We start from the raw sequence: 15,387 nt of genomic DNA, 5'->3' as shown, positions 1-15,387 counted from the left end.
TCAGCCCCTGCACTGATCAGGTTTGGCTGCCAGGCTGGTGAGTGCCTGATCCTGTGGTCACATCAACCCTCCTGCCTGACAGCAGCTCCTTGCAATTGCTAGGAGCCAGTGTAGAAGGGACCAGGAGGAGGAAAAGGGAAGCACAGAGGTGGTTGGAGGAGCTGTGTCCATCATCCATGGCAGAGGCCTTGCTGTAACCTCATTGTGCCTGTGATGGTTTCCTGGCTCTGACTGGGCTCCCATCAATCAGCCACACCCCGATCCCAATCCTACACCAGGATTCCAGTCATGAGCTCCTACCAGGCATGGCTCAGGAGAACTTTACTTCAAGGCAGCTTCAGGTCTAGCAAAGGAGACCTTTTGATTTACCAGACACCCAGGCTCCTGGGCTGTCAGCAGAGTAGGCAAGCAGCTTGAGATGTGGGAAAGGCAGTTTTGTAGCACAAACCCCAAATCCTGCCACAGGACAATTCCTCAAAAAAGCAAGAACTCTTCACTTCTTATCTTCGAGGCTAGAGAACAGCATGGGAAAAGCAAAGCTGTTCTGATTATACCAATAGACTGGAAACATGCCCTAGCACAATTCTCCCGTTTTCCCACGTGCTGCTGCTCTGTCCTCTATCTTTAGCCCTTCCAGCTGCATCCCTGCATGCATGCTTGTACCAAAAATGCCCAAGCAGAGTAAAAACCAGTAGCCCTTAGCCTCTGGTGGCTATAATTCAGCAATGGCCTGGGGAACCTGGCCCCAGCTGCTGCAGGACCCCCCAGGAGGAAGCACATTCACAGCACATCAGCTGTAGTGCACTCTGCTAAATCTGAGTGACTTTCTGCATGTCCAAGTGAGGAACAGTCCACAGGAGGCAGGATGGAAATCGCCCTTGGGGATTTCACAAGGGTGCTGTGAAACACACACAACTTCTCAGCTTTTCTGAGAACTCAGCTGCTCAGCAGTGAAGCTTGTGCCACCACCTCTTCCCCCACAGGGTGAGGTGACACTCAGGACAAGGAACAGCCATGATGGGGCTGGCAGAAGCAGTGAGCTTGAGGCCCACAAGCACAAAAATAAACCTGCTGAAGAAAAAGAAAAACATCAGTTTTGCAAGTGGAACAGCAGGAAATGGAGGGAAGAAACCACACAAGGTGGAATTTGGAAAGACTTAGCTCAAATCTACATGTCTCTACATTTTGCCCAAAGGTCAAAAGGGTATTGATGCCAACCCAAACTGAGTTGGCAACCTCTGCTCATACATTCAGAGACGCCCAGCTTCTGTGTTTGGCACAACCATTTAATAGCAGAATTGAAAACTCAGTATGTTCCATTTTAGTTCTTATGTGGAAAATCAGTGCAGGTGATAATCTAATTGTACAACAACATGTTAAAAAAATTTATTTTACATTATATACATTAGGGAACATATTTCAAAGCATTACCCATCACAACAATAACGCAGGCCATAAATCACTTTTAATTTAGTTTGGTTTTAGTGTATATTATCACAATAAAATATAAAGAACATATACAAAAAAAAGGAGTCAAATGTGTGCATTTTGCTTAAAACTTGGCATTTACACACTCCATTGGAAAATAGCAATCAAAAATACTTCTGATCAAAACTAAGTTCCCGTGATGCGTAGTAACCATTGTATTGTTTCAATGAGGTAGTAACTAAATTTTGGCCATGTGTTAACATCCTAAAATCAAGAAAAGTGTGAAAATGGTTATAAGGCCAAAAAAAAAAAAAAAGTCAAAATGGCAACATCTCTGAGCCATTTCCACAATGTGGAATGTTGCTCCTTTTCATCGTGATATGAAACTATTTAGTAAGACAAACAGTAATAACTACTTTTTATCATTGTATACACTAATAATTCAAACACCTATTGCAGAATTACAGCCAGGTACCACTAGTCTGGGACTGACACCCATCCATAAGGTATTGTTTTCAAGCATAGAGAAGTAATCATAAGGAAAGTTGTAATTAAATATAAAAATACAGGTGTTTAACTGGTTTGTTTCACAAAGGAATCTACCCAAATAAAAATAAAAAAAGGAACTTTGAAGCCCAAGTCATATCCACAAAGTCACAGCTTACCTTTGTGACTAAATACATCACATCTCAATACATTGTGCAAACATGAACACCAGTGTGTTGTATTGAAATTAAAACAAGATTGTAATCTGATTACAGCCTTGGTTACAATTTCTAAAAGTTAATATTTATTTGTATTAGTAAATTACATATAATAAAATACAATAGTGTTGCTAAATGTACTATATTTGTTGCTAGAATCCCACTTTATTATAAACACATGAGACGTCCTTATAATAGTACCCCGATTTAATTTCTGCATCCTCAGTGACTTTTACATCTGTACAGGTAAGACACTTGTACTTAACAGGAGGACCTCTATCTACAGAAAGTCAGTGTAGGGCTTCAGCAAGAAGTTTCACTGAAAAATACTGCATATGTACAAAGATTACATAACAGTAAATTAAGCACTTCTGTGGTATCATAATGCTTCTGTGTCCATACCACAAACAATTCTCATCTTCCTCTCATGCCACAATAAATTATAAAGTAACTGAAGTGGGGTTACTGCAGCTTTTGTGCAATTCCAGCCAGTCACGAGTGCTGCTGCAGCAGAAGTGCTCTCCTCACAGTGAGCTGTGCCACGTGCTGCCCTCAGTAGCTGTTCTCATGCCCTGCCAGGATGTACAAATTGCTGTTGGCTGTCGGGTTGTCCGTCGGCCTGCTCTCCAGCACCACCACCCTAACGTGGAAATTTAAAAAGCCACAGTGTCAAGTGTCCTTCATTTAAAAACAACTCCAGGTTTAATTAAATATTCTTTCCTAGGATCCATCTGATTAGTTGTTATTTCTCTTTCCCTGGATGCCTTTAGTCCAAAAGCCCCTCAAACCAATGCCAACCTCAAAGCAAGCTCCTTATCTTATCCAGACAAGGATCTCCCAGAGCCTCTCTGGGCTCCTGCTACAGTGTTGAGCCATCCTCAACAATCATGATTATCCCTTTTATGCAGCTGGAAATTCCCTTGCTGCAATGTATCCCTGTTGCCTTTCATCTTTTTAGTGAGGGCCCATCACTCCCCTACTGGGCTTGTACTTTCCTGGAGCTTTGCAAAGTGAACCCATTCATCAGGCCCCACTTCTGAGAGCTGTTTTTCTGCTTAATTCTTGCCACAGGAATCACAGATTAACAAAGCTGATTGTTCTGTGAGCACCTCTAGTTAATCTCTGAGCCTGTGTAACCTAATCCACAGAAACTTCCTCCAGCTCTGAAAGTTGCAGAGACAAAAATTTGCAGGCAAAGAGAATCCTCAAGCAAAGGACTACTATGTGAAGAGTCTTTACTCTTACTTTTTCTTGCCACCCACTTTTGGCCATCACTGGATACAAGAGACTGGGTTACAGGGGCCTGCAACTGCAAAGATCATCAGGGGTGTCCTAGACCAGACCTTTCTCTTCAAAGAAGATAAATTATTTTGTTCCACAAACTATTTATTTTTTTTCCATCAGGCAAGAACCACTAAAACTACTAAACAGACCAGGAGGTTCATGATTGACTTCTCCTCCACAAACATCCTGAAGTGAAGGCAGATTGTGGAAAACTCAAATCCCTCTTGTGGATTCAGACAGGAAAATTTGCTTGCTGCAAAACTAAAAAACCTGAAAAAAACCTGACCTCTACTCAATGTGCTCCACAAAGGGAATGACACCTCACAAAATGAGGCAATTCCCTGCCCATGAAAAAGCAATACACAAGCTTTTATTAGACTGACATCAGGGCTTTTGCTTCTCAGAACACCAGCTCCTATGAACTGCCTAGGAAAGGACTCCTGTTATTGGAAAAAGGCTTCACACTCAACACAAAACAGGACAGAGTGTCAAGGAAAAGGGTGTATGAAGAAATTGGAATTAATGTTTGTTGCAGAGCAAACTCTTTAAACATTGTCTTAGACCTGAAAACTATCAGAGCAAGCCAGAAATAGATGGGAGCATATTTGGGGAAGAGGACATTCTTAGAAGGCAATTTTTTGCAGTGTCATTCTAAGATGCCACATGGGTTTACTGCAAGCAGTGTAAACAGAGGCAATTCTCAAAAGAAAAGTTAAAGCCTGTCTTTGCAGTTCTTGTGAATTCATTACTGGTGAAGCTGTCAGATCAGCATGCACTCCCCTGAAGACAAAACAGCTGCTGCTTCTGTGGCTCTTACAGAAGTACAAAGTTCAACACCAGGGCAGAGAAAGTTGAGGAAGTCAGTGACACTCCTAAAACAGCACTTGGGTCACACAGACAGGTCCCAAAAGCAGATGCCACAGAACAGCTACACCAGGAGCTATCAAGAGCTCCTACAAGACCTGAACTGTCATGTTGGGAGAAGAACTGGTAAATTTCCTTTCTGGGGTGAAAGTGAGATACTTAAAATTTTAAGGATTTTTTGCACACTTATCTCCAGAAGCAGATTTTGATGAGCTACTGCTGCAGAACATCTGAAAGTAAAGATTTCACCAAGCTAAACAAAAGAATTACAATACAAAAAGAAAAACACTCCTGGAAATTGTGACTGCAGCCAAGGAAAAGCTTCTTGCCTGGCTGAGTACTTCCAGAAGTTCACAAACATTTTTAAAAGGTTTTTATTTTTTTAAATTTAAGAAAGAGAAAAGTATAAGTGAAGAACTGGAAGGGAGACATGTATACAAAGGAAAGTCTAAGATGACTAAAAAAGAATTTGCAAGAAACATGCAAAAATAACTTTTACAAGGTAGGAGAACACATTATTTATTTATTTTAGTATGTCCTGTTTACTTCTCATCTTACCTGTCAGAACCCAGAAGCCTGAATATCCTTGTATTATCAGAAATTTCTTGTGTGATCTAGACAATAAAAAGAAATATTTACATGTTAAGAGAACAAGTGTTTGCATTTTGTTTTTAGCATTAGTCAAGAGAAAAGAACTGACTGTGACTGATGTTAACAAATGACTGCCAATTAAAACCCAATAGAGATTATAATGCAACTGTCACTTTTAACTAAGATATAAAAGTTTTCTGTAATTCCTCTCATATTACATGAATTCCTCTGGTAGCCACTGCAAGCAGAACAGCAAGGCTCACTTGGTACTTGAGTTACCAGTGTCACTCTAGAGTCTATATCCAAAAATGGGTCAGGCAAATGACAAAAACCACATTTTGTTGAAATGCTGAATTATAGTAAGAATGCATTAAGTTCACATTCTGAAAACCTTAGCAGAGAAACAATCTAATCTGTGGTACTTATGCCCACTGCAAAAAGAAAACTTCATCTTCTGACATTTCAGATGAGTGCAACAGACCCGTGTGTTCTGTTGTCACTGTCCTTGTGTGATACATCTTTGTGATCATATGAATATCAAAGCACCCAGAAAATCACCATGTTCATTAATGAAGTTAACCAAAGCCTGGTGCATACTCCAAAGGGTATTTAGTCACTTTGTGATCAGGCAGCACTGTTTACAAAGCTCCTCTTCTACACAGCTGGATTTCACACTCTTGGGGAAAATAGACATTCTTATCTCCTTCCCAGACCCTAGTAATGTTAGTTGACCTACTGAATTCACCTCTGGTGCAGAGAACTTGCAAGAGAATTTTAATTCACAGCAATGATATCCTTCACTTTTCCAAGAAAATTAATTTCTACTTTCTGTGAAGCTAAGGCTGTAAAATCTTTGCCCAAATTTTGAACTTCTTGTGTCAGAATTCATAGTTCCCTCTTTCATTTTTCACACTTGATCAAACCACAGTGGCAGGTCACAGCTGTGGAAGGAAATAACTTTGCTAGCAGCTCAAGTCATCCCCAATTGGGCCAACTGTATTAGAATAGGGAGTCTGAACTAATGATGTCCTCAAAGAAAGAAATGCTGCAAATAAAGTCAGTCAGCTTTTTGTCCCACGCTGTGGGACAACAACTTCCTACTTACTATGTAGCACAAAATTTCTCCCAAAGTAACAAATACGGTCAAGACCTGAGCCTGGCACTGAAGGCTTTCCATATTACAGCAGAAAATACATTTATTTCTTTTAGCTGCAGCTAGTGGGACAGCTAGTAGAGATAAAGAATTTAAAAAGGCCCAAATGCTTACCCTAGATGTGTTCTACAGAAAAAAAGTTCTAGATGGCTTGCTTTTCTGTCAACAGCCCAGTTCTGCTTTCAGTTCTTTATTTAGGTTCTGGCTTTGGCTTGACAGCAACAAAGCCGTGTCCCTGACATAAACAACAAAATGCATCCATTTGGGTTGCAGCACACTGGGACATGGCCTCTCCCAGCTGGAGCAGAGCCACTGAGTGCTCCACCAATGGCTAGAGCAATGCACAAATGCCACAATAAACATCTGCACCTCGGAAATAAGGAGTCTGACTCCAGCCTTTGGTTCACACAGAGCAGGCTCACTGTTAGCACAGACTGGATGTGTGTGTCTCACAACTGAGGCTTTGTGCAATTCAATGTAGTGCTGGAACAACGTGAGATATCTAAGCTTGGTGTGGTGTGACTGCAGGTGTACCTTAAAATACAATTAGTCATAATGAGCTCGATTTCTCAGCCAATGAAACACTGATGGAACAACTGGTAATATTTGTAAATATTTATTAATAACCAAATGAATTAAATTCCTACAAAGTACAGCAGTTTCACCAACAGGTACACAACGTTTGCAGCAAGGAAAAATAAAAACTATTGTGGAAGGTAGTTATAATGGTTTAACTCTGTCTAAAAATCACATCAAATGGGCTAAAAAAGTGACTACAAGGAGATTTTAGGAAAAAAAAAACAAGCCAACCATGTTAGGTCAACCTGGTATTTTTCTACTGAAGATGGGAAAATATTTCTTGTGAAAGCTGGGCAATTCTTCAAAGTATTTGTAAACCAAGAGAACATGGAAGAGACTAAAAAACATCAGGCAACTCATTTGACACTGTGACAAAAAGCTGCAGTTTAGCAGTGGAACCACTGGCAAAGTCCAGATTTTTGCATCCATATGTGAGAGGCTAAGGAACTGACAGTGGTCTTCAAAGCAATTTAAGGTGAATATTAATATCACCAAGAATTAGACTTGGATATTTTCTATGGCATTCTGGCCTGGTCCCTTGTTTCTGCTTTGCTTGTCAGATATGAGGGGGTTCTTGTAGAGCTCCACCAATGCCTTAGAGCTTATGAAACAAGCTTAGAATGAGAAGCCAGCTCCTAGCTCTAACCTAGGAAGTTACTGAAATGTTTGACTCTTTTTCAGACAACAGCATTGTGCATTTCTCCTCCATGTGGCTTACATTAGAGCCAGAATTTGAAGCAAAATGTAGTACTCACCTCATTTGATCTAAAGCTCCTTCCTTGCATGCCATGTTTCCAGAATGCTAACACACTGTCTTGTAGACAGACTGGTAAGAAAGAACACTGGAATCAGTTTTGAGGCATAAATTCAACCCTTGCTTTTAAGGCCAAAAGCACAAGAAGATAGTTTTGAAATCTGTACATGTATGTTCCATTGTATGACATCCACCCACTCAGACACCAGAATGTCTCCCAGAAATCACTGACCCTGCCTCAAAAGTAGCTGCATTTATACATTTATTTGTTTAATGGTTTAAAAACATTTCCACCTAACCAGAAAATATTCTAAATGTCTAGTCCTAAAAGTGTAATTTTCTTCAAACAGGAAATCCCTTTAATACTTGCAGACAATATATATGGAATTTTAACAGAAAAGCTCTAGGAGTGTCTTTGGAGACACTGCCAGGACAGGAAAGGCCACTGGAAGCTCATTTTGTGATAAGCAGGGTGAGGACCACAGTGCATGCAGAGGTCCCAGAGTGAGAAGCTTCCAGTACATTGAATCCTTCCTTGCCCCCATTGCCAACCATCAAGAGCCATAACAGTAATGTTTTCAGTGGCCACGTTTTCTCTTCCTCTTCTCTGTGGGAGGTTATCTTTGGACAGTCTGAAACTTTTAAGTTTCTCCTCAGAAATAAACTCCCTGCAACTTCTGATGATTTTAGAACCCATTGCTCCTCCTCTTCTGCTGCTACCCTTCATGTGTGCACACATCTCTCCTACCCCTCTTTCAACAGCAGGTGGTGCAATCCAGGTATGTAATTACTGGACAATTGCCAAAATAATCTATTTTTTCTGTTCCACAAATTTAACTTATTCAAATTCTACACAAGGAAACAAAATTCATGCAACTTGTGATATATCATATAATTTAGTCTTTGAGCTGCTTTACAAAAATGGACTGCACAAACACACATGCAAAACGAGTTAGGCATGTGTGATTCAGAGTTTATGTAGGTTGTGTTAAGGTACTCCCTTGGAGGCTAGAAGTCTTCATCATGCTTCCAAGATATTTAGCTTAATCTAAGAAGACTCCAGGATTATTACTCCATTCCAGTTGTTCCTAGGAAAGCACATGCTGAACCTTTCACTGAGTCTTCTCACACAAAATGAAATGAGTGAGGTAGTGCTCCAAATGCCAGACTAGACAGGTAGCATACCTAATGATTTACTGTAATATTGAAAAAGTTAATCATAGAAAATCTCAACTTGGAAGGGACTCATAAGGATCACTTAGAACATCATCCAGATGTTGCATGAGCTCTAACAGGCTTGGTCCTGCGACCACTTCTCTGGGGAGCTCAGTCTAGTGATCCATCACCCTCTGAGTGAAATGTATTCTCCTAATATCCAACCTGCGTTCTCATATGAACTTCACATAAATTCCATGTCCTTACTGCTGGTCATGACCTTTGGCTGCCAGAGCACACTGCTGACTCATCTTCAGCTTGCTATCAATCCCAACCCCCAGATCTCTTTCTGCAGAGATGCTCTCCAGCCTGTCATCCCCCAGTTTGTATGCATAACTGGGACTACCTCATCCCAGATGCAGAATCCACCACTTGATCTTGTTAAACTTCATCCAGATGGTGATTGCCCAACTCTTTGACCTACAGGGATATTCAAGACTAATAATGAAACCCAGCTTACCTATTGATTCAATCTGAAAGTCAAACGTGAGCTCTGACGACAGTTTGCGGCTGGATTTTAACCTGCCTTGCAGATTCACTATTTTTATGCAGCCTAGACAATAAACAAGCGTATGTTAACCAAGCATTATCTTCAATATAAAATATAATTTGAAGACAGACAGTATGCATGTATATGTGGGCATATTTAGTTGATATTAAACTTACAATCTAAACACACCAAAATGGTGTCTCTCTCCAGCTGTGTTACATGGACAACACTCGTCTCCGTAGTGTCTGTAAAAAATGACAGCCTTAGTTCATAACAGACATTAGCATGAAATTTGAAATTCAAGTTCTAGAGATTGAGACATTTTGATGGATTAGTGTGTTTTATCTACTTAAAATCATCATCTTACCAGTGACATCACTCTTAAGAGATGCATGTCCACTTATCCAACATGTTGGCCGTGACAGGAAAACTGAAGCTGCAATACTGAAGTATGAATTTCCTTCAGCCTTTTCTGAGCCATGTCACAAAAGAAAACTGACATTTACATTGTTCTCCATTTATTCTCTCTTGGTGCAATTGAATATTGCTGTGTAAAAAGCCAGATATATGTGACTGTCCACACTATGCTGTTTCACTGCACTTTTCCTCTGTCTTTATTTCTAAATCCTGATAGGGACTTATATATTATTACTTAATTCTTGCTGTTATTTGCAGATGTTCCAACCCCAGATATTCCAAAAATAGGGGCTTATTTCCTTCTCCAAAACCTCAAAAGAAGGGCTATTTTTTTCTCTTCTGGGTTACAGCTGCAGCAGTCTCCATCACAGCAAATGGAAATTTGACCCACAGGTGATTAGTGGACATGTCAGCTCAAAAGAGAAGTGTAGTTTTGGTCCATTTGTTTGTTAACATTAAAGTTACATACAAAGCAACTCTTACTAATTCAACAATACTGCCAGATTCTGTAGGCATGTTTCATATAGCCAAGAGAAACTCAGTAAGTCCATCAGACATGAGAAATTAGAGCACATCATATAGAACACAAAAGCAGCTTCCAGTTAAAATTATGAAAAAAAAAAAATCTGTTTGCATCATTGCTCTCCTGCCAGCAGGGGACAGGAATAAGCTGATGCAACAAAAGGGTTTAAATTTGATCTACAAAAATAGGAGAAAACAACAACACAGACACAACGTAAGAACACACAAGTAATTTAATGAAATTGTAACAAGTGTGGAAGGCATAATACAAAAAAAGAACAGAGAAGGGATTAGTACTCTTGTATTCATGCACCAATACAGATAACTGTTAAGAGAGAAATGAGAACAGGACATTTCTCTTCAGGGTGCTTCCTTTATGGGCTGTGCTATAAATTCACACAGTTACAGGTAGGAAGGGATGAGAATAAAATGCTTTGTCTGAAGTAGTAAAGTGTGTTAATTGGCCATTCACTGCTCACTTTGTTATTCTAACTATGCTTTAAACTCTGTCAAAATCTGATGCATTTTTCAGCAGCAGCAAGATCAGTGGGTCTCTTCCTGGAGGGAACTGTCCTACCTAGTGAATTCCACAGTACACATTCATCTGGACTCATGCACATGTGTATGCCAGCACAGAGCTATGTATAAATTCACCATGAACCAACAAGGGATCTGTGACAGGCAAAACCAAAGCTATTTACTGTGCTGAACCTGCCAGCTATGACTAGCAATGGTTCCTTACTGCATCTAGGTTCAGGGGGCAACCCTGTAACTGTAAAAAAGTAATTCTTAGCATACTTCCATGAGAGAATTTCTGCTGTTGCCCAGATGGTGGCCATCTCACTGACAGTGCCCGCACTGGTGACAGGCAGGCACTTGGTTTTCTGCTACCAGTTGTCCTGATCCTTTTTGCTTTCCATAAACACCAGAACAATGCTCTATCTCAGCAGGAGGTGACAACACCATTTCTAACCATAGTGACATAGCAGGAGAGCCAAAATACATCTTCCAGAGATGTCAAAAGGAATTGCTCAGAATGCAATTTTACTAAAATCTATTAAATTATCAGAAGTCATGGTGCCAGGGTAAAGCACAAAACAGCACAGGGAATAATAAAGTGCTGCCTAATTTATGGAAATGCAAGAAACCATAACTCCATCCTCTTATACCAAAAATCTCAAGGAATCCAATCAGTTCAACAAAGAGAACCATTAATAAAAGAAGTGCATGTGCAAGTAGTTCAACCAGACACTCCTTTAAGCAGAGAACTTGCAATTATCACTCAGCCTTAATGATTTAACCATTTGCTTCCTTAGAGAAACCTGCCTTATAGTGCTTCAGCTATAACAGAAGAGCAAAGAACATTTTGGAATGCAATGACAACAGCACACAAACCTGTTTCTGTAAACCACGAAGAGGTAGAATTTGGGTTGACAGTCTCAAACTTCACCACCTGGTTGAAGTCTCTTCCTCTACTGACACCAACACAAACTAAAGGGAATTCCTGCTCGGGGACTACCAGCATTTCAAACAATCTCAGTGGACAAGGTACAGGAAAATCTATGTGCTAGATGAATAAGCAAAAATAGATATTAGAAGGGAAACAAATGTAGTCTGAGTTGCTATTAGGTATTCAAATTGCATGGTAAATTTTGTTACATACTTTGTAATGTTAGGTTTACTTCTTCAGATAACAGGAATTGGTAAACACAAAAGGCCTGAGTTAAGAAGCTTGGAGCATCTCATGCCAATTCAGTCAAAATAAAATAGCATGTCTTTTATCATGTGTGTCCTTTGCAGCTACCCAAAGACACAGCTGCCCACAGACAAGAGTGCTCATCACTGCTCTCCCTGGCTACTGAGCCTCTAAGCCTCCTCTTCCAGGCTGATGAAGTTATAGCAGCTGCCTTTTTATAAACATGAGCCCACCCTGGCTCTGTCTCTTCAGGTGATGTCAGAGGGGGAGATAACAAGCATTTCTGGGCACCTCAGTGTCAAAAAACATAGAATAAATGGTCACCTTCCCTCTAGTATGGGAGCAAGGCCACTGTTAACCCATGTTTCAGCCTGCCAGCCTCAGTTTTCTATTGTGCAACTGAAGGGCAATCTTCATAGAGAAAAGGGCTTGGTTCTCTAACTAAAGTGCACCCCAAAAACATGAACAATTATTTTGAGTCAGTTAATACATGACACATTTAAATAGTTACTTTCAATATAACAGAAAACAAGAGAAAAATCTAATAAATTAAGAAATGGCTAATACTTATTCTTAACAAGCCACTACAAGATAACTAGAAGACAACATGAGAGTAATTGTAACTTTACCTTGATTAACATAAATTTTTGCATTGGTTCAACCCATTCTAACAAAACAATGCTAGACTGTAGTGCTCCACAAAGGTACTTGTGGCCTGTGTAGGGATTTCTCACTGCCAAGAAAGGATAGAGAATATTAGTGCATTAACCACATGCAAATTATAATCAATTTCCAACTATGTAACAGTCCCTTTACTTTTGGAAAATACTCACCACCTCCACTCTAATTTTTTATGTATTTAAAAAATAGCTGATTGCATACACATTTGGAGTGCTTTGGTCTCCTGTGATGGTTTGCCTAGGCTATCTCAAAATCACCACAAGCAAGCTGTTAAAGAATGGTTTTTTCTACAATACACAGTTACCCAGCAGGCAGTGAATAGCTCAGCTGCCTTTCAAGCACTGTCACAGCCAGTGTGAAATCCAGGAGCTCTGTAATTCTAACTAACAATTCTAGACCATCAGGAAATCCAGTTGAAACTGAGGAACAATAGAAAAGCAGGAAGTGTTGCTCTTCCATTGTCAGAACTCAATTAAAAACTGGCAGAGAACAATACAGTTGCAAAATCGGGCCCTGTGAAGTTTCACAACTTCAATTCTACAATACGGACAGAATTTCACTCCTTAAGCGCTGCCAACATTTCCTTTAAGACAAACAAGTGTTATTTTGCACTTTGTACAAATACATCTAAAGACCAGATTTTACTGTGCAGTGAAGTGACTGTGGGACATCAGGCAATAAACAACACAGTTTAGATAACAAGCTTCTATAATCCAGAACTATCACAGAAGTGAAATATGCTCACACTACCTCATTGTCACAGAAACTCATCAGCAATCCCTTGGCACCTTAAACATCAGTGCTTTATTTCATTAATCCAATTTCTCATTCAACATCAGATTGACTGCAAAGTGCAGCAAATAATGCTTGGTGTGATCCTGAGTAAGACTGAACTCAGCAATAGAAACAAAAAAACAATCACCAACACCTGTAAGGTGCAGAAAGAAGACCAGAAGTTCTTGTATTTTTCTGCCTCCTGTGGCACTCCTGCTGCCCCAAGGCCAAAAGCAGATTTATGTGCCAGCAGGAATGGAGGCTCAAGTCACAAAAAGGAAGAATCTTAGAGCCATCCTTGCTGTGTTCACAAATTAGCACTCACACCTATCATGCACAAAGGGCTCCAGGCTTAGGAGGCTGAGCTATCTCTGGATATGAAGACTCCCCTCATAATGTCAAGTACCCCAGCACCCCTGTTAAATTCTGTGCCTGGCAGGACAGCAATCACAGAATCACAGAGGAGCACACCACAAGGCTTCTTAATTTATGAACCTAGAAACATAGGGATTCCAAAATTAATTTTTCTGTCAGAAAATCAGAGTATTTACATACTCTGACCCCTATCACTTCACCTCCGTCATACCATGAGTGTTCCCTGCAGCATTCATTAACAATCTCAGTGGTTTGGGTTTTTTTTAACCTATCTGCCTCCCTTCTAGAACATATCTTAACACATTGCAGCTTTGAGACTCTGGTAGCTGGCATGTTATTAAACACATTATAAAGGCTTCAGAGACAACACTGTCCTCAAAGAATTAAAAATACTCCTTTGCTTTTTACCACCCAAATCGATAACTGAAACTTCTGCTAAGAATGCAAGTGGCTTAATCATGATGGCAACTTCCCTAAGTTTCTCCATCCAGGAAGATTAGGTTCTTCTTAAGAACTGGTTTGAATTTTGACATCACCCTGGTTCTCTGCATTTCTTGTAAATTCTCTCTAAATATAAAGAGCTAAACAGGAAAGTTTCTACTGCTTAAACCCAAGGACTAATCTGAATGAGCTCACCATCTGCAAACACACAGCTTCACAATAATGACAAAAGTCTCTTCTCCCTTTACCTTCTACACTTGACTCAATAATCTTAATATTGCCACCATTTGTGATGCCCCTTCACATTTATTCTCCAGACCTTCACTTACCAACACAACACTTTTGACACCATTTAGTGTCAGGAATTTTTGTAGATACCGCAAACTTCCTACAAAAGATAAACACAAAATTATTGATCGACTAAAACAACTGAGTGAATTTTCTTTTTAGACATACACGGATAGAAAAACATCTGCCACATCAAAAAACTAAAAAAATACAAGTTTGTATACTTGTTGTGAAAGCATGGAAACAATAATGTGAAAATTTAGCAGATAAGCCAAAATGTTATTTGCTGGTAGCAGGACTCAGAGTTTCTACATGCATCAGAAGACAACAGGCACTATTGAGACTGGCCACAGTACTCTTAACAAAATAAGTAATCTGATGCTGTAGAAAAGATGGGAATAAATAGATTGATAGACAGATGCTGCACTCAAAGCTATGAATTGAGAAAACAGTTGTGTAACATTTCAAATGGAACAATCCAGAAGTGACTGATAATGCAAAAGGACTGAGCTGCATGAAAACTGAGTACTGGCCACAAATTTTCATTGGAACAAGTCATGGGAGGTTTGAAAGGAACTGCTCAAGGACACTCCAGGGAAAGAAGCTGGAAAGGAGACTTATCCCAGACATATTTCCTGCTACTGAATGTCTGCCTACCAAGTATCATAAATTGAGGTTAGAACATTTTGCAAATGAATATACAAACCTCACAAATTACTTCAAATCCAATTTTGCTTTGTCTTTTCTCTACCAAAACCTCTGCTTTTTCCATTTTACATATAGCACTCATCATCACAGTATCCAGAAATGTTTAAGAACCCTTTATGGTCTGGCAGGAAAAATTACGTTCTACATACTTCAAATGTCTGTCTTCTGCCTGGCTAAATGTGACTACCCTGACACCCTACAAACCAGAGGTAAAACAGGAAAACAGATTATTTAAATTAATCTTTCCTGCCTTTGAATGACTGGCTTGGCACGCACATTCGGGTTGTGCTGCATTTTTCCTGGGAAGTGACATGACTGGACAAGAAATTTTCTGAGTCCTCTGCAACTTAGGTAAGGTACCATTCCAGGAAGAATGTAGTATGGTTTTCCTAGCATGATCCTTAAGGTAATTATGGTTATTAA

General features: G+C 39.8%; 2 protein-coding genes across 4 annotated transcripts in view; one reads left to right on the top strand and one right to left on the bottom strand.

The window, feature by feature from the left end:
• The window catches only part of GEMIN6 (gem nuclear organelle associated protein 6), a 146,991-nt gene that overhangs the window by 109,333 nt on the left and 22,271 nt on the right, over positions 1 to 15,387 (top strand). The window lies entirely within an intron of this gene.
• The window catches only part of MAP4K3 (mitogen-activated protein kinase kinase kinase kinase 3), a 65,543-nt gene continuing 51,517 nt past the window's right edge, over positions 1,362 to 15,387 (bottom strand). For all 3 annotated transcript variants that reach the window (XM_054290220.1, XM_054290221.1, XM_054290222.1), the window contains 8 exons: positions 14,298 to 14,356; positions 12,327 to 12,430; positions 11,397 to 11,568; positions 9,239 to 9,307; positions 9,033 to 9,125; positions 7,359 to 7,429; positions 4,839 to 4,894; positions 1,362 to 2,772 (listed from right to left, as the gene is read on the bottom strand). In XM_054290220.1, coding sequence (XP_054146195.1) covers positions 2,685 to 2,772; positions 4,839 to 4,894; positions 7,359 to 7,429; positions 9,033 to 9,125; positions 9,239 to 9,307; positions 11,397 to 11,568; positions 12,327 to 12,430; positions 14,298 to 14,356 — 712 coding nt within the window. In that variant the 3' untranslated portion in view covers positions 1,362 to 2,684. The remainder of the gene's footprint in view (positions 2,773 to 4,838; positions 4,895 to 7,358; positions 7,430 to 9,032; positions 9,126 to 9,238; positions 9,308 to 11,396; positions 11,569 to 12,326; positions 12,431 to 14,297; positions 14,357 to 15,387) is intronic.

This window comes from Melozone crissalis, unplaced genomic scaffold (genome assembly GCF_028551555.1).
Source record: "Melozone crissalis strain CALT ecotype California unplaced genomic scaffold, PUWL_Pcris_2 ptg000081l_1, whole genome shotgun sequence".
In the NCBI taxonomy this organism is placed as follows: Eukaryota; Metazoa; Chordata; class Aves; order Passeriformes; family Passerellidae; genus Melozone; species Melozone crissalis.
The sequence above is the reverse complement of the archived record's forward strand: the minus strand, read 5'-3'. Positions and strand labels throughout refer to the sequence as shown.